Below are 19,791 nucleotides of genomic sequence, written 5' to 3'. Positions count from 1 at the left end.
AAAAATAAAATTATTAAAAAAAAATGGAGATAAGTTTTAAGTGAAAGTGACTAATTATGTTCATGTTGTTAGTTTGTACGCAACTATCATAGGACCGCCAAACGCGGAGGGGCCGAAACGGCTTGCCCGCTGCAGTTGATGCATCTTGTGCGCGTCCCTGCTACAGCAGCTGAGTCATTAGCCGCATTCGAGGGCCGAAAAATCCGCAAAACCAACCCGCAAAATGACCAGGGGACTGTTTTTCGGCTCCACGACGGGCAGCCAGAGCCACAGCAAGTATCTCGTCGAGTTCCGAGCCGGCAAGATGACGCTGAACGGCAAGATGGTTCATCCTGACAAGCGCAAGGGAACCGTCTACCTACACCAGAGCGAAGACTCGCTCATGCACTTCTGCTGGAAGGACCGCACTTCGGGAACCCTCGAAGATGTGAGTGAACCGCGCGCGCTTTCTCAGCCTTGCCGTAAAATGGGGATTGCAACTACGCCGCACTGCGAAAAGCTTAGTAACGAGGCGTAGCGAGTGATGAGGTTTGCTCTTTCAGCCGTAAGTTCAGTCGCCTCCAAACAGTATCTTGTAGTGTTGTCTTAACTTACCAAACACGCGCGACGTAAAGGCAGGACACAGCTTGTTTACCTACGGTTGTATTGGCGCCGTTTAGGCTGCGATCGGTGTGGTTAATGGTGGGTCGAGTGTCTGCGTAGAAACGTAGAAAGATTACTCTGTTTAGAAGCACCACGGGCAGGACGCACGACGTTAAGCCAGTGGCTTGCCGACGGGATCGGGGTCCTGTCAGAGGATGCCCGTTCCTCCTCTCCCAAACGCATGTGCGGTAGGTGCTACCGGGAACGGGACAGAGTACGATGAAGCGGAGACGTGCAGCGTCATTCTGTCTATTGCGACCGGCTCCGCTGTGTAGAGGGGCTTGAGATTGAGATGCTGCGCGAGTGAAGAGTCAAAATTATTTGACATTTCGCCAGTTAGCTCAATTAAAATCAGTGCATTCTCTCTTTGCACGCTTTGCTTATGGCGCAATACTTGGGACGACATACAATTGACTCACACAACACATAACATGGAAGTTGTGTGTATTATGGATGGGCCACACACATTCACACCTGCTCACAGGATCTTCAAGACTCCTGTGTAGCTGGTGCAGGGAACACCTATCCGTTTATCAAATAATGTGAGGCACTTGACACAACACGACACAGGCACTTCTCAGAACTGTACAGACAACATATTCCACTGCATCCATCATACTTTCTAGCCAGTGATCCCATGGTTCATAAGCGCATTTTAAAATTTTTTACAGGGTCCAATTTTTACACTTCATTTCATATTGCGCTCAGTCGCAGGCTGGTCCAGTACACCAGTCATAGTAGGTCTATCCAAATTTTTAGTATGTATACTTAAGGTAGTGTATTATCATGGTAACCGTGAGAATGTTTCACTGCAGTCGCCGCTTTTTTCATTCTGGTTTTTACTTGGTCAAGAGGTCAATGCACATGACTTCTAAAGTGAGTTGGATTAGGTTTAATATAGGTTTCCTTCTGTGTGGTCTGGCTGGGTTAGGTTAGGTTTTCTGCAGTGGGGTTGGATTTGCGTAGGTTATGATACGTTCGGTTAGGTTTGGTGAGCTTAGATTAGGTTACGTTGGGAGGTAATATTATTCAGCGAATTTTAGGCCAGCCAGCTATTATGGAAACTGCCATGAGAATTTCCCGGAGGTAATTCTCACGGCTGCCGTGGGAAGCCTGAAAGAAGAAAAACTACCTTGCGCGGTCTGCGGCGGCTGCAAGAACTAAGGCAGTGACATCCATGCTAGGTGCTACGTGATTGGACGATGTCCAAGATTAGAATTCACACCAGTTTCGGTTCTGTGGAACAACATGCTTGGCATCCGATGTCATTGCTGGCTGGGCATTCTTGATATCTCAGTAACTGGCATACCGCGCGTCTGCCATGTTGTCAGCTGTAAAATGCGTCAGATAAGCCTGCCAGCACGCCTTGGAGTCGTAACGATCACTAGCCGAGGCGTGCGCTGTGGGTGAACGCTCTCTGCGTTACCGAACACACTCAAATGCATTGCGCTTCCCCCATTTTTGGAGCTTGCCTCGCTTGTGCCTGTATCGTAAAAAGTGTGTTCGCACCAGGCCAAGGGTCCGCTGATTCGGGACAAGCAGTCAGTGCTTATGGCAACACCATGCCAACGAGAACTCGCCAGCGCGTTAATGTCAGTCTGCACACGTTCTGCAAACTCGCTCGTGGTGCAATGAATGTTACAGCGTAAAAATGGTGAATTCAGTATAGAAAACACTGCCCAAAAACAAATAAATAAACTTAAAAGAAAACAAAAGAAATGCTCTCGGGGATTCGAACTTGCGAACTGTGAAACAAGGGGCTAATGCTACACACCACTTAGCCATAAACCAGCACTGTCAGGGAAGAATATATAAAGTATATATTTATTATATAGCCTGTTTACATTTTCATTTAGTTTTAGCATATCAAGCAGCTTAGATGACTATTTCTTCAATAACGCTCGTGTAGCAAGCGTCCCCAAAATTTCCACAAACATCTCACCTCTAGTGACTGCATTGCTTAGGCGGAAAAGCGTTTGCAGATGTCTGGTGATGCTGCTGACCGCTGTGCTTGTTTCCCCATCATAAGAAAGTGCTTCCTGCATCCTAGTTTTACGCTGTACGGTAAAAGTTTCAGTTGATTTTAATTCCTTATTCCCTATATTAACTTCGCTGACTCTTCCGCCACCTTTAATATTGCCTTAGATTTCTCTACTACCTGCCACGGTGGCTCAGTGGCTAAGGCGTTGCGCTGCTGAGCACGAGGTCGTGGGTTCGATTCCTGGCCGCGGCGGCCGCTTTTCTGATGGAGGCGAAAAGCAAAAACGCCTGTGTGTACGAGATTTCGGCGCACGATAAAGATCCCCAGGTGGTCAAAATTAATCCGGAGCCCTCCACTATGGCGCGCCTCATCGCCTGCGTTGCGTTGGCGCGTTAAAACCCCACAATCATAGATTTCTCTACTAATGTATCAGTCAGTGAAGTGTCACATGTGCACTTGTGTAGGGCTACTTGGACTTGGAGCTAGATACAGTCTACAAACTAACTAAAGGCATATTCTTCCAGGCACAAATGTATCATTAGTTTCAACTGACCGAACGAATTGCGACGACGTGCCGGCGGCCGACCGACTGATTCTGTAGGGGGTTCGGCGGGCCGTGCAGTAGTGCAGTGAAGCCAAGCCATCTCATTTGGAAGTCGTACGAAGCGTCATAGGAAATTGTCTAGGATGATGCAGAGAGGAGGACAGCATTTTCAAATTGACTATTAAAGTCGCGTAAACGCAGCGAGAGTGGTTGAAACATGGCCTATAGACTCCAAACTACCATTTCCGCTAGTAATACCGTAATGTTTAGGAATCACTTCAGTGTCCCTTTAACACCGCTTTTATTTAAATCTTCTTTTTTTTTTTTTGCGCTGCTTACCCTTGGCCGTGCGCCATGAAACTGATAACCATCATTATCAACATGCATGATAATCGTTCTGCTTGACAACGAAAGGCAGAGCTCAAAAGCCTTTCTTATGTAACGAAGAAATGCGAGCCAATTGCCCATTTTTGCCACCTGTATGTCTAGGAGATGGATTTTTCGATAGTTTCGGTGGCCTGGTTTCTGTAGTCGAAAGTGAAAGTTATGGAACAGAGCTTTTGCTGCGTGCTGGAATAAGAGGACATTTCTTTGTGCTGCACAGGATCTGATCATCTTCCCGGATGACGCCGAATTCAAGAGGGTGACGCAGTGCACCACGGGTCGGGTGTACGTGCTGAAGTTTAAATCGTCTTCACGGAGGTGCTTCTACTGGATGCAGGTGAGGAGGCCACGGTGGCTGCAACCCACCGCGGTGGCTTAGTGGCTAAGGCGTTGTGCTGCTGAGCACAAGGACGCGTTTTTGGTTTATGGCCACGGCGACCGCTTTTCTGATGGAGGTGAAAAGCAAAAACTCCCGTGTGTACGAGATTTTGGCGCACGTTAAAAGATCCCCAGGTGGTCAAAATTAATCCGGAGCCCTCCACTACGGTGCACCTCATCGCCTGTGTTGCGTCGGCGCGTTCAACCCTACAATCAATCACGGTGGCTGCATGGGGTTGAATATGGGGGGGTTGTAGAAGTTGTGCAGCAGAATCTCTGCAAATAGAGCGGTTGGCTTGCGCGTACAAGCAGTATCGGGTGCGCGAGGTATTTGAGGACGTTATTCCTTATCGCCATACACACCGGCAGCCTCATCGTACATATCTAGGCGTATGGCTTCTTGTTCGTCGACCCCTTATCATTCATACTGCGCAGTTTGTTCAAAGATGGAAGGGTACGAGTTGAAGCAGGAAATGAAACGTCATGCAGTCCTCGTCGCCCTGGCCGCGCACCACAGCCACTTGGAAATTGCCACCTTCCTGAAAGTAGCAAAGTCTTTCGTTTAAAAGGTGCGGACCGAGCTGATTTATTCTGGCGGTGACGTGGCATTTATGGCGAAAAGGAAAAAAGCGCAGTCAGCGGTCAGACATCATCATCATCAGCCTACCTATATACGCCCACTGCAGGGGAAAGGCCTCTCCCATGGATCTCCAATTACCCCGGTCTTGTGCTAACTGCGACCAATTTATCCCCGCAAACTTCTTGATCTCGTCTGCCCACCTAACCTTCTGCTGTCCCCTGCCCCGCTTGCCTTCTCTAGGGATCCACTCTGTTACACTTAATGGCCAACGGTTATCTTTCCTTCGCATTACATGCCCTGCCCAGGTCCGTTTCTTCTTCTTAATTTCTACTATGTCCTTGAAGACATCATCAGAACCCCTTAATTTCTCCGGCAGTGGTGTTATCCGTTGTCTGCAATGAGGGTGACGGCATGCTGGCACACTTTTTTGCAGGACTCCGCATTGATGCTGCCGGTTACGTGGATGTGCTTGTTACCGTTATAAAGCTATGGATAGAGAGTGTTTCGAAAGAAAGATCATATGTCTTTCAGCAAGATTCGGATCCTGTCCACACTGCCTGCATCACCCAATAGTGACATGGCCGTCAACTTCTGCGACCGCGGCACTCCCAACTTGTGGCCTCTTTGTTCTCCTGGGCCCATTTGCCCGCACGCATAAGTTCTCGATTACGTTCCCGCATACGAATAGGACGCCAATAAGTTAAAGTCGGCCACGGGAAATAAGCCGGTTGCCAAAAAACCTGACGGAAACGCTACCTTAACCGAGCGTTTACATCAGTTTCGGGCAAACGACTTATTACCTAGACATCCCTGAAATCGTAGTTGAGAACTTATTCCCACACTTATCGTGTTCAGGCAAACGGGCCCAGATTTCAATCTGCTCGTCTACTATGCCTGGGGCGTCGTTGAGAGAGAGAGGCCAACAAAGGCCGCGCAAAACATAAGACTTGCTGAAGGCCGCCCTTTCTCACTCAATGGCCAACATCTCTAAGGAGCACCTGATCCGTGCTTGCAGCCATTCGCAAAGCCGAATCGAATCGCTCATTGCCGCCGATTGCGAATTCAGTGAGTGGTTATGGAAATAAACCATAAGAGAAGTACTTCCCCTAGTTAGGTGAAAATATGTCTGATTTTCCTGGAGATATTCTGTTGTGCCTGATGCCAACGTTCTGTTCTCAAATATCTCGCGCACCCGGTACTTGTTTGTGCGAGTTGCTGGATCGTTGCTGAAAGTGCAGGGTTTACACGAAGACAAACGTTTCTTCTTTCCTTCTTTTCGCTAGCTTGTATACTGCCTTCTTGCAATGCTATTGTTTTCTGGAGTAAGTTCGGTGAGTGTTGAATCAGATTGATTGGCAAAAGTTTGACTAGGGATGTGTAAAGTTGATTAGGAGCTCAGTTTGCCCAAGGCCCATGGTTTTTTTTTGTTTTTGGCTATAAAGTTCAAAGACAGTTGTAACGTTTCTGATTCGGAAAGTTTCAGACAGATGGCAGATGCAATTCGCAAACATGGCTTGTCCCCGTGTTCAGCCTTGTTGGCATAAGATGATTTTCTGTTCAGATAGTCTTCTTTAAACCTCTCCAGCACCACCTGGCCAGATGGGTTTCGCTTTGCAGGAGGGAATGGCAAGTAACCTCGTGATGCGGAGTCATTGGTTTGGTTGCCGTGGTCTCTGCTCGGCTTTAAATAACAAGGTTTCCCCTAGAAATAACGTTGGTGCTCTGTGAGCATTGATGTGTCTTGATTTCGAAAGGAGCGTGCATCATGGGAGAAAAGTTCACATGCTCGCATAACGCTTTGCTGTATAACCATTGGCAACAAAGAGCTTTGATCACGAATAGTAGCTCACTTCTTATGTGCTGAAGCGTGTGAGCAGTTGTAAGAGCTACTTTTTTCCTCCTAACAAGCACACAAGTCCACTTGTTTTAGTGCTTACGGATATAAATCACTGTGCAAAAAGCACCTCGCTGGCATTAGAGGTGCCTCAAAACACTTCCGGTGCATCACAGATAAGCCTGCAATGACATTAGAATACACGGCCACAAACATCTGGGCCAGTGATTGCACTGTGACATACAACGAGCGATGGGCAAATTTGAATAAAATTTCACTGTGCTTTCAATTAAAGCTGCTACACCAATAACACGGGTTATACCAGGCATTCCGATTTGAGGTATTTTGGATTTGGGTGGTGGAGGCCTTTTGAGAAGGTCAAATTTTTTGTGTGAAATGCGATCCTCGAGGGTCAATTTTTCTTAATGCTGATTTAAATTCTACGGACGAATCTATTTCGATAAAAAAATGTTGTGATATTTTTAGGGCGAACACAAAGTGGCAAAAAAAATCGTTTGTGTTGTCACGTACGCGTGGTTTATTCATGAGTAACAGTAGAAAAATTTTAAAGAAGTTTTGCGAGCACAAAAAGGGGAAGAAGCGCAAGAAATGTGTTAGGCGGGCTCACGAAGCGGGAAGCACCTGGAGGATGAAACCGTAACTAGCTGGAGTGCGCCTGCGTGTCACCGGATATGCGAGCGATAGCCAGTGCACGCCTGTTGTAAAGCATAAAAAAAAAAAGGACCATCGGCGCAAGAAAAAAATTTCTCACATTTCCTTGTATGAGCACATGCCAAGCGAGAGAAATGACTGAAAAAAGCACGCTTTTTGAATTTGAACATACAAGTGATGACGTGCATGTACGGCATTGACCATTTTGAAGGTGTTTGCAGGGGACGTGCATGTACGTCGTTGACCCTGAAAGGGTTGAGCGTGTGTTGGGTGTGCGCAATCCTCACGCAGGAGCCCAAGGAGGACAAGGACGAGGAGCTTGTGCGCAAGGTGAACGAGTACCTGAACAACCCGCCCGTGCCCGGGTCGAGCCGCGCGGGGGGCGGAGGGGGGGCCGGGGGCGGGGGCTCGGGGGGCCACCTGCACTCGGAGCTGAGCAACATCGGGGACGACGACCTGCAGAACCTGCTCAACAACATGAGCCAGAACCAGCTCGTCCAGCTGCTCGGTACGAATTATTGGGGGGTAGATGCGGCCGTCTCTCTCTCATTTCGTTACTTCGTGCAATGCCCAAAGAAAGAACGAAAAGTAGAGTTATGTACCGAAGAGTAACCACTGTTCGTTGTGTACCGTATTTTCATGCGTATAACGCGCACTAAAAATGTGAAAATTTCGGGGGTGAAGTGAGGTGCGGATTATATGCGAGGTATTTCCTTTGGTGCAGCTTTACAGCAATGCGCATTGGGCTGTGATGCCCCTACAGCAGTAATGGCGACTAAACCACTGTTATCCCTTTGAGAGTGCTTATTTTGCACACACAGCTCAACAATACACCAACCTGAAAAAATGTATGCAGCAAGCCATCTAGTTGCGTAACCAGTTAGGTGAATTCTTTTGCATAAATAAATGTGTATAATGTTGTTTGAGTAGTAGCTTTGGTCTATCCTGTTATGTATAAATTATGTGGGATACGGAGGGGTATAATTTTTTTTTTTGTTCGTCGACGGAAAGTGGGGGTGTGGGTTACATACAGGGGCGGGTTATACAGTTAAACCTAGATATAACGAAGTCGTACTTGCGGGCGAAAATTTCGTTAAATCGAGAATTTCGTAAAATCGAGGTTTCGATTTTACAGTTAATTTAACCAGTTATTGAGGTTTCAACACCTTGCGCATCGCTCAGAAACAACTGCTATGTAGTTACCTCTCCACTTAAAGCGAAATCTGTACTAAAACTGGCCACGAAAATTGTGTGAGTTAAGAGCTTCAGCAATGGAATTCGGATATCCGACATTAGTTTGTGTCGTTGTAAAACCGGTGCTTTTTCCGCAACGCCTCATTAAATATGATAGAACACTAGGTTTCCACTTTTTCTTTTTTTCATTTCGGTCACTACTTAACGCCGCTGTTAGTCAATTGAACCCGCGTCCATGCCCCATGAACTTCACCCCGGCGAGGTGCTGGTTCGAAGTTACGCCTCTTTTCGTCTGTTCAGTGGTAGGCTTAGGTGCGGCGTTGAGGGTTGCGGCGGGCCAACAGCGGACGAAGCTTTCGAAAGACTTTTTTGATGCACAAAGGCTCTGCAGTATGGGCGCGTGATGCAACCACGACACTAGAGATAAAGCCATCATTGAGAGTTGAGTGGAGTACACACGGACCTCTTCCCGTTGTAGAGCAGCACTTACGTGCTCCCGCAAAAGCAGAAAGCTTACATTAAATACCTTCTGGCCAAATTTGAATACGCAATTACTTTTATGCCCGCTGAGCCCTAAGAAACCGATTTCTCTACATTGCAGCTGTCTAATGAACACGTTCTGACCACGTTCGGAGAGCAATTTATTGCCACCAGCACTCTATGGTCAAGCCGTAGTGAAGAAGTCTGTAAGCAGTGCTTGGCGTTTCTTGACCAGGGTGGGCTTTACGCGACGCTCGTATGTTGACAGCGTTAACAAGGCTTGCTCTTAAACATTCGCTTGCGCCCGCGTGCCTCCGCAGAACGTCGATGGCACCCCATCACTTCGGTGGCCTTCAGTTTCACTGACACTTCCTCAGGCTCTTTTACGGAACACTTTTCTTTCTCTTGGAGTGCTCATGCTGCTTATAAGACTCATCTAATGATGGATGAACAAAATATAATGTGGTTATCAGCGAGCACAACCTGGAGCAGCCGCACCGTGAGCAGGGACGTGTAGAAAAAAACACTTGAAGTAGGCTTCGGCAGCCTAAGCATAGACGGCGCTGGCGTAGGCAACGATGGAGACGTCAAAATGGTGGCCGCACTATTAAACCGTCCATGACCGCTAACGGTTATTGAGCAGCTTCTTTCATCGCTTTTAATTGTTGTCAACCGCATAATTCACCGCTTTTATTTCATTTTAACCTTTTAAGAGTTAATGTGAGTACTGAATGTTTTCAATGCAGGCTCTGAGAGGCAAACTAAAATGTGCCTCGACCGGAATTTCGTTCTTCCTTTCTTGCCATGACTTCGTTAAATCGAAAGCACCGCACTAAATTACTTCGTAAAATCGGGATAAAAATACATGGATTTAGAAAAATTTGGACAGAAAACTTGAAAAAATTCGTTATATCGCGAATTTCGTTAAATCGAGGTTCGTTATATCGAGGTTCAGCTGTACGTGTGAAAATATGGTACGAGGGTCGTGTGTTGGAAACCGTAGTTGATTGAGGCAGTCATGATGCATGGCACTTGTAGAAAAGTTCACATAGGGCTAACTTTGGTGTGTCCATGTTCATGCCTGCTTACACAGACCTGCAGAGGTTAATGGGCTTGACCTTTCGAACCAAATAATTTCGAGCTGTCAATTACGGTCAGTGAACAGTGTTGAAGCAATGAATCAAACAATTTCACTCGCGCTATTACACTCAGTGAACTGTTCCAATCAACTGGTTAATGTTAATTCAGTCAATTATGTAATTTCAGGTGGCAGAGAAAGTCACGCCAGCTCTGGCCCCTCAATTTTCATTGTAGTAGTAGTAGCGCACATCACAGACACTTCTGTACTCGTCTTGGTGCAATCTTGGTTTCTTGGGTGCAGCTCGGTTCGACAGCATCCTGGGAGTAAGTGAATGCCATGTCTACAGAGTGCTATTCTAATGGCAGCTCTGACATATTGTTGGGGTGCATCCATCGAAGATTGTTGGATTCTGCCTCACTAATCAAAATCGAGCGTCTTGACTCTATGGTGGCTCAAAAATTTGAAATTGCTTTTTTCACAGGGCTAGGTACTTTATGTTTGTTTTTTATCTTGGTTTGTTATTACCTATTCTTTTTACAGCGTCGCTATAATAGGCTAGGTTTGCGTATATTTTTTGACGTCCTGATCTTGCTGCTACATGTGCAGGGGTGAGACAGTTGCACATATTGCGCACTTTTGATACAAATCTGCTTTCCTGCGCCAGGCTGCTCCAAAAGCTTGAAAATTGCAAAAATTGCGCCAAACTGCTCCAAAACAGTCTGAGAGCCAAGGATTTTAACGCTCCCGCCAGTTTCAGTGGGGGAAATGCTTACTGACGGCATAATTTTCGAGCACCCCCAAGATGATCCTGTTTGTAAAGGTTTAATTGATTGATCATTCAATAAAAAACCCGCATAAAATTCTCCCCAAGATAGTTTTTTCGAAGGTCACCATGTCGGGTTTTATTAAGTTTTCCCATGAAAAACAACTGCACGGTCCTGTAGAAAAAAATACGTATGTGTACTGAGGCGACAAACTACTGGTGAAAATTGATGAAAAGACGGCAATTTTCGGAGCGCCGTATCTCCGGAACGACATTACTGGGTGCCGCCATCTTGGTGTGGTGCATATAGGAGCCATCTTGGTGCATATGGTGTGGTGCATATGGTGCATATATAGGTGCATATTGGAAAACATGGCCGTCGGGCGAAGCCGTTTTTCGTGGTTCAGGCAGAGTGCTCTTCGCCCATTTATACTGTGGTTTTGGTTATGTGGGTGGCTGGGTTTTCATTTAGTCGTTTGATCTGTTTAGGGAAGTTGCGTGACTCGAAGAACGGGGTCGTGTTCATCAAAAACAACATGGGGCCCGCGAATTCGCCGTGTTTCGGCCTCGAGTGCGAGGTGCGGTGCGCGCTTGAAGTGAAATTTCACACTCATTGCGGTGTTATAATAAAACGCTGAGTTATTGCTGCCTTTGACAGCGAGCTTGCGAGTGGCGGAAATGGGACGATCGACACTGCAGAAGTGGCGGCGCAGGCTACATCGCCGCAAAATGTTCTAGCAGTGGCCGATAATGGCCACTGCTGATAGTGGCCGGGTTTATTCATCTGAAGTGAAATTTAATGCCAAGAGGCAGGTGGTTAAACTATACCAGCGTTATTCAAATTGCGATCGTAGTGAATACGCACCTTGGGGATTGAAATGGGCTGGTGGGGTGCGAAGATTGTCATCTGGCTTTGCGCAACTTTTGCCATGCCTCTACAATTGTGTGTAAAGCAGAGTCTGGGATTACAAATATAATAATTTCAGCATTCACATGATAATGAAAATGCCTTGCAATTGCTTAGTTTTTCGATTCGATGTTTTCAACGGCACTCCATGCTATCTATGCGTGGAGCCTAAGAATTTATAAATGGCTTGTAAAAAGGTAGTGCAGTTCGCTTCTTGTGATACTCTAGTAGAAAAAACTTAATTGAAAGGCTGTTTCAGTGTTATGTACGTTCAAAACCCATTAAAAAGTGCACTCCCCCTTCCCCCCGAGTTGCCAAAAATTTGATTTTTAGGCTCGTAAGGTGACATAATAAATGTCATCATTCTGCTCCAAATCAAGGTTCTTCTGCTCCAAAATCGAGATTTCGCTGCTCCAAAAACTGCTCCCAAATCTGATTCAGCTGTCTCACCCCTGCATGTGCCTTTGGAGCATTAAGTGTTCGGTAGCACAAAGCATTCGATAATGCATTTAACAGAACAGCTGCTCATTTAGGCTGACACAAATTTGTCCGTCGCACCAAAAAACCTCGAAGGTGAAGCCTCAAGAAAAAAATGGGGTTAGGGAAGTCCCGGGAATCCAACCCGGGACCTTTACGCTGTGAAATTAGCAACCTAACCACTGAGCCAAGTACCAAAGGCCCGATGGGATGTGTACGAGATTAGCAGGAGGAGGGAACATACGCAGCCAATTAGAAAGAAAAAAAGGTTGTGTTGGCACACAGTGCACACAACCGGGCTTTGTCAAGCTGCAAAAGTGGCTTTTACCCGAGGAACCATCCACTTGTGGAAAATAAACTGAAACTGAAACTGAAACCTGCAAGGAAAAAAAGGCAGATAGACTTTTTCTTAAGTATTGCAGCCAAATGGGTTAATTTTTAAGCGGGGAAAAAAAAAATAGCACAGCTGGGTCTCCAATGAAGGGAGAGGGGCTGCCAGCTCTGCTGCTGTTTCTCCAGCCTTGCACCAACCACTAATGCAAGCTGTGCCAATTCTTTTAACTTGGCTGTAGCAAAGAGGGACTGGTAGCGGTGCAGTGTGTAGAAGACAGATGAGAGCCATTTGGAAGTGTATCGCGGAAGCTGATTGTGAAGCAGATTGTGTCCAGTGATGAGAGGACAAAGTCTTTTGACAAAGTGGCCAGGAAGCAAGGCGTCTCAAGCGTTCAATTAGGCATTAATGCTTTCCACAAACCCTTGAGAAAGCTTTAGGCATCCTTAAACTGTCGTCAGACACTGGGTAATCGTTGCGATGACACTATCTGTGAGGTCGTAACTGCCGATTTTAATGTGGATGTATTGGGACCAACAAAAGAGTGGTTTGCACGGTTTTGTGTTGGAGACGTTTGGGCAAGCAGGCTGGTTAGGGCATGTAACAGCGATGATGAAGCCATCGCAACCATTTCTATAAAGTGACAGTGACTGCACAGTTCCACTGACCATTCGCATTCATAGGACAAAAAATGGGCTTGAATTTTGGGGGGGGGGGGAATGGAGCCACACGTTTTTGGATACGACTGTAGTCATGTTTTTGCTGAAATGTGTTGAGCTTGGTTGAAATTGAAAGTGGCAAGCTGAAGGTCCTTGGCCGGTGTAATAGCAAGTCGATGTGGGTGCCGAGAACTTATGCTGGTTTCTCTTCGTTTGTTTTTTCTTAGGTGGCATTGGTGGGATGAGTGGAGTGGCCAACCTGAGTTCGCTGCTGGGTGGAGTGCGGTCGGCCTCCCAGAGGTTTGTCGCTCATTTTTTTCTAACGTTTCTCTTCGTTTTACTTTATTTGTTGTCTCTTGCTGCCCTTGCCTGTGTCTGAACCTAATGTTATTAACGTGCAGTAAAGAAAAAGCAAAAAGTGCAGTTTCACTAATTGACACACGATTGCGGCTTGCTCCAAGGTGCGATGATTGCAGGGAGGCTATGACTGAATCGGTACCAATAGCAGGATATTGGGCAGCTGGATGTGGTTGTCTAATTCAATAAGGATTTAGGGAAAAAAAAGAAGCCTTCATGATTCAGTGCATTAGAGGCGTGCTGTTAAAAATAAAATGGGGTGTGTAAACCACATTTTTAAGACCCTATTTTAAAACCCCATTTTTAAACCCCCCCCCCTTGCAATCCAGTGCAACCATGCAAAATTGTGCTGGATTGCAAGGCTTAGTTTCATCTAATCTAGCCGTGATAGCGAGGCTAATGTCATTTTTTTAAGAGGTACCCGTGATCGTTGACTGGTGGAGGAATTTGGCTTGTTTTATTCACTTTAACGATAACTGTTTAGCAAAGCTGTACAAAGGGGCTGGCTGGTCTGACATGAATAGAAGAAAATGTGCAATTGAGATAAGGCCTTTGCTGTGTGGTGTTTTTCTCTCCTATCTGTCTCATCAGTGGCGCATTTCCTCCTGATGGTTGCAGCAAAATAAGGAAGACCGGATAAAATGTCGGTTCAGTAAGGAGTTCACTCACAAAGCAATCCTCGTTGAAAACACCTGGCTTGAAGATGAAACCTTGCGGGTGAACTCTTTTTCGTATAAGTGGTTTCTAGACGCATGCACAGGGTTAAAGCTTTGAGAGAAGGCTTCCAGTGAAAGCTCCCCGGGCAGTTGTAGTGATAAGACTTCTGTCAGTACTCTGCTCTTAAAGGGGGAACATGGCTCCTAAAACAGCTTCATTTAATCGATAAGTAAACTCAGTGAAACTTGTCCGTCTTGCTGCTTTTTTCCACTGATTTCAAATGCACTCAAACCTTGTAACAACGTAACGGGATATAACGAAATAATGGATAAAACAAAGTAAATGAAATTCCCCTCGAAATCTTCTTAGAGAACCATGCATTTGAAACCTCATTGTAATGAAGTAAATTGACCTGTCAATGGATATAACGAACTAATGTTAGTCCCCCCCCTCCAAAAAAAAAAGAACCCGACCATGGTGCGTGTAGTAGTCCGCGGAGCTCGACACTTGTTCGGCGCGGTTGTTTTAAAATTCCTGCGTTGACCTCACAGCCAACCGACAATGCTATTGTCGCTGATGGCACCGGACAAACCGATGCAAGTGATGACAAAGACGGCGTGGTCTCCCATGAAGACACGGTCGACGTGCCAATGTCGTAGGAAGCACTCGATATGGTTGACTTTCTGCGTCTTTTCTTCGGCGCCCATGGCGACAGCGAAAATGGTAACAGTACGGTGGCCACTGCTGAAAAGGAAGTCTTTCACTTGCGATGTCCGAAACAAAGGAGCATCGCAGGCTTTTTCCTAGCTGTGTCTAGCGGACAATAAAATAGGAAGTGGGTGCATTGAGCGAGCAAAATGTTTGTCTTCTATTCGATATACGAAGCATGCGTGGTCGCCTAGCAGCTACAGTGGGCCGCGAGGCGGTTTCCTTCTTTGCATGCTTATCAATGTGCACCCAACTGAGCACACACTGGGGGAAACTGTCATAATTGATATAACGAAATTATGGATATAACGAAATAAATACAGGTCCCCTTCAACTTCGCTATAACGAGGTTTGAGTGTACGCCAATATTTTTTGAGTAAGTCAATGAGTTACCAAGATAATTAGAGATAATTAGCCATTTTTGGAGGAACAATAGACAAAACAGTGCTACTCACAGAACTGTACCCTTTATATTTTCCAATACTATGAACCCTGGGGAGTGCAATAAGAGATTCATTTTTCTGATGCGTTGCTTAGAACTAATTTTACAGCTCATTAAATCTTGGTGGCACCAGTGGCAAGGAACCATGTTGAGTGCCCATTTCAAACACCGAAGTTTAATGAGCTGTAAAATTAGTTCCAAGCGATGCATCAAAAAACCGGTTCTCTTATTGCACTCACAAGGTTCATAGTATTGGAAAATGTAAAGATAAGTTTTATGACCGACACTCTTTTGTCCATTGTTCCTCCAGAAATGGCTAATTATCTCTAATTACCTTGGGAACTAATTTACCAGCTGAAAAAATAATGCCATTTTTGAAATCAGCGGGTAAAATCCAGCAAGACTGGCAAGTTTCACAAGAGTTTACTTAACAGTTAAAAAAAGGTGTTTTAAGAGCAGTGTCCCCGCTTAAACTGCCAGTGAGAAGGGCATACCTCTGCTCAGCACCCCACACAGTGTCTCCCCTTCCTCCCCCAAGCGTGTTCTTTCCTGGAACTGGATGTTGGCCGCAGTGAAGACAGTAGCGGAGGAAGGAACGGTGTTCAGTTGTAGTATCACAAGTGTCTTCCCAGGGGGAAAGTAATTGACGTTGCTTTGTAGTGCGTGGTCTTGGGACGGCCATGATGTACAGGTGACGGCACTGGTCATGTTTCATTGGGCCGTGCGCCTATTTTGCTGCTATCCATTGTCGTGGGAGAGAACTGCCATCTTAAGCTGCCTTTTCGAGGTTATGCATAGCGATGCCCAGAGGTTTTTTTTTGTGTGTGTTTGTTGTGGACGGCAAAGAAACTACGCTTCTGGATTGTGTGTGCTAATGTGCGCGCATAATGAACTCATAATTGCCAGAAAGGCCTTTTGCCACTGCACTGGGCTTTCGTGGAGGAATAGGGAAGGTGCCCATGCGTGTGAAGGCCCATAAAGTGCAAGAATACAGTGTGGGGTGCATTTATGGATGGTCACAGTTTTGTCGGGAGGTTAGTTTCCTTGACCATAAGATGGTCGTATGCAGAGAGGTGGATTTTAGTTGGTGGAAAAAGCCACACTCAAGTTTTCAACAATACCCAGCTTTGTTGTTAACACAGTTGGAGCAAGCGATAAAAATGCCGTGCACTGGACGTTACCAGTATTGAAACGAAAACTACATCTGCTGGGTTGGCTTACTGGTTAAAGCGTTGTGCTGCTGAGCCCTAAGAAATAAAATTGGACCGCGGAAGCCATTTTTCTGTTGGAGGTGGAAAACAGAGACACCTGTGTGTCGAGATTTTGGCATGAGGCGGTCGAAACTTATTGTCCTCCTTTGAACGATTTTCCTGCTACTTGGCAATAGAAAGAAAAAAGGAGCTCTTGCCTCAAGGAGACCACTCAGTCATCGTCAGTCATGTTGTGTTCCATTCTGTCATGAAACCTATTTATTTAATTATTCATTTATGATACCTTGTTTATTTATGATACCTTATTTATGAAACCTAGTTTGTGGAAATGGTCCTCTTATCTGTGTCGTTAGTAAAGCACATATCCGCTACCCCCCAATTTGAGAAACTGCTGATAGAGCAGTGATGTGCAAAGGCATTGACTGACATTGAAAGAACGCCGGCCCCTCTGTCCTTGTGGTTACTGGGTACCCCTGCAGCAGTGCCGTCCGCCAGCACTTGAAGCAACCTTCACACACTTGGTCCATTGGAGGTAGTCTGAGCGCTTCCTTCAGAGCAGTGCCGTTGTCTGGGGTCAATGCTCGCGAATGCTTCAAGCAGGGGGGGGGGGACCCAGTGGATTGTTGCCGTTTCTCAACAACCCCCGTACTCTGGTTTGCAGTGGAGGAGGGGGAGGAGGTGGCTCGGGTGGCAGCGCAGCGGCTGCCTCGGACAGCACTGCCACCACCACCGCGACGTCGGCCACCAGTTCGGCTCCGGCCCTGAGCACCAGCTCTGCGGCTGCTGCCCCCGCAGCCGCATCGGAGTCCACCAAGGCGGCCACCCCAGCTGCTGCCACCACTGGCGGCAGCACAACCACCCCGTCGGCTGCGGCCACCACGGCGGCTGGCGGCAGCGGGGGCTCGGGCAGCACCACCCCAGGGGCGGCCATACAGCTGAGCGACCTGCAGAACATCCTCTCGGGCATCAAGAGTGAGTCTTTGGAATGTGGGATTGATCAGAGGGCCACAACTCTGATCAATTTGAAAGAAACTAGTTTTGCGAAACTCACTCAGCTCCATTTCAGTCACGAAAGATACTTTTCTTTGCTGCAGGAATGTTATACCCCTGTCACACGGGCACTTTCATTGAGTCGATCCGGATCGAGCTCGATCCGGATCGGGCCGCTGCTACACGGCAGTTTCAATCGCGATCGAGCTCGATCCCGCTTGAACTCAATCCTGGTTTCTCAAGCGCGATCGAACGAAAGCGGCGATACTCTCGTCCCCGCTCAGCAATGGCACAGAAGCTGACAACTTCAATTAACGCAGCAAATTGTGTCAAATAACTTGACCGAAATAAGCGTGTAGTAACATTTACATACCGTATTTTCCGGTGTATAAGTCGCGTTTTTTTTCTGAAATTTTCGTTGGTGCGTCTTATCCACCGGTGCGACTTATGTATGGAATAAATCCAGTTGGCGGCGGTCACGCGTGGCCAGCGGACGTTGAGACACAGCTCTATGATCTAAATGAATCCGAAGCCCACCGCTACGGCGTTTCTCATAGCCCATATATCGCTTCAGGACGTTAAACCAAAGAATTTGCAACATTTCTAGTCAAAAACAATGATAATGGCCTGCAACAACTGCGCGTCACTTTCTGCCATGCGCAGTAACTACATTTCAGAATAAATTCAAAGTAACATCAAACTGGGTTGCAAAAACAAAATGCAGCTTATAAATTATTACAGTTACTCTGAAGGAGGTAAACGTGCTGCTAAGTTTTAAAATGACAGCTTGCTGATAAGTTCTGAATTTTGGTTCGCTTTCGTTCGCGTCACTTCCGTCCGCCATGACACCTTTATTGCGCGGATTTACGACAGCACGCCAGAGACTTGCGACGTTTGGAGAGGTGGCCAAGTCGGTCTCCGACTCTTGGGACTCCATTTATACAAAAACAGTTGCAGCTGGGTTGATAAAGGCCGGAGTGATCCGGTCCGCGAGTGGTTACGATGTTGCCGAAGAAGACATCAGTGAGTCGGAGGACGTAGCTATACGCCCGCGGAACTCCACTTGAAGTTGCTGAATTATTTGTTAGCGAGTTTGCGGAAGAAGACTTCGATGGTTTTGCGTAAACACCTTCTGTAAGTACACGCCATCTGTGTGTATCAATAAACTATTTTTCAGAAGTTAGTTCTGTCTAGACTTTGGACGGTATATGCACGTCTAGCCCTCCTTACCGGGGGATGCGTTCATAGGCGGCGGCCGCCGCAACAATGTACTTTCGCCACACTTTTTAACGATCTGATTCACTATGAGTTAATTAACAGGTGCGTCTTATACACCGGTGTGACTTATATACGTTTTTTTTTTCGGAAAAACTGGCATTTTGAGAGGGGTGCGACTTATACAAAGGTGCGACTTATAGACCTGGAAATACGGTACAGTTAAACCTCGATGTAACGAACTTCAATGTAACGAAACCCTCGATGTAACGAACCACGGAATTTTTCGTAACTTCAAGTGTATGCACACCATGTATTTTCACCCTCTGTGTAACGAAGTCCCGTTTGCCGAAATTTCAATGTAACGAAGTTTCACGGAGAACTAGGCACGAAATTTTAGTTGTAGAGGTATATTTTGGGAGACGCAAGCGCCGAAATGGGATCTCAATAAAACGCAAACGGCAACACGGGCCGCCCGATGCCGCGGAGTCTGAGCGAGCCCCTTGCTTAAAAACTGTGTGGCGTGCATACACGGGTGGCGCACTGTTTCTGTCGGAGCCTAATCGTCTACGCGGGCATCAGCGTGAACGGCATGGGGCGTTTTCTCACCGCAAAAACGCGCCCCGCAAGCCATATGCGCGCTGACACAGTCGCGGAGACCACCCGCGCGATGTGGGGTAGCTGCAGCGACGGCTTATAACCGCTCGCTGAAACGCAACTCAATGGGCAAACGAGAGGGGCACGCGAGAAAAAAAAAAGCGTATAACGTGGGCGAAATTTTCACAGTAAAACCATAGTAAAACGTCATGCGCGCCTCTTACGAAAGCGCCCACCAAACATCCTCCGCGTGGTAAGCCTAATCGCCTCTTGCGGGGCCGCCGCCGCCGCATGCCGCCGCTTTGCCCTTCGTTCGAGTTCGCTCATGCTCGTTGGGTTTCATCGTTCCATCAAGCATTTGTGAAGCTTTATGAGCCTTGTGTGCGCGTTTTTTTTTACACCCGCGTCTGCGATTGGGGAGGCGCGCACCCTATGGCGGGAGCTTCGAAGCGCTCGGGGATGCCGAGGATATTCGATTGGCGCTTTCATAAGCGGAGCGTAAGACGCTTTACAGTGAAAATTTCGCCCACGTTATCCGCTTTTTTTTTTTTTTCTCGCATGCCCCTCTCGTTTGACCCTCGAGTTGCGTTTCAGCGAGCGGAAGCGCTCGCTGGAGATACATCGCGCGGGTTGTCTCTGCGGCTGCGTCAGCGCGCCTGTGGCTTGCGGGGCGCGTTTTTGAGGGGAGGAAACGCTCCATGCGGTTC

The 19,791-nt window shown here is 46.9% G+C and overlaps 1 protein-coding gene across 2 annotated transcripts in view; it reads left to right on the top strand.

Moving 5' to 3' along the window:
• Nucleotides 1-99: 99 nt before the first annotated feature.
• Nucleotides 100-19,791, top strand: part of Rpn13 (regulatory particle non-ATPase 13) — a 39,553-nt gene continuing 19,861 nt past the window's right edge. For both annotated transcript variants that reach the window (XM_077704650.1, XM_077704649.1), the window contains exons 1-5: nt 100-427; nt 3,772-3,888; nt 7,307-7,523; nt 13,135-13,207; nt 16,944-17,254. In XM_077704650.1, coding sequence (XP_077560776.1) covers nt 224-427; nt 3,772-3,888; nt 7,307-7,523; nt 13,135-13,207; nt 16,944-17,254 — 922 coding nt within the window. In that variant the 5' untranslated portion in view covers nt 100-223. The remainder of the gene's footprint in view (nt 428-3,771; nt 3,889-7,306; nt 7,524-13,134; nt 13,208-16,943; nt 17,255-19,791) is intronic.

The sequence above is a fragment of the Haemaphysalis longicornis genome, unplaced genomic scaffold (genome assembly GCF_048455015.1).
Source record: "Haemaphysalis longicornis isolate Haplotype H1 unplaced genomic scaffold, Haemaphysalis longicornis Haplotype H1 scaffold_3, whole genome shotgun sequence".
Classification (NCBI taxonomy): domain Eukaryota; kingdom Metazoa; phylum Arthropoda; class Arachnida; order Ixodida; family Ixodidae; genus Haemaphysalis; species Haemaphysalis longicornis.
This window is presented reverse-complemented; position numbering and strand designations above follow the sequence as displayed.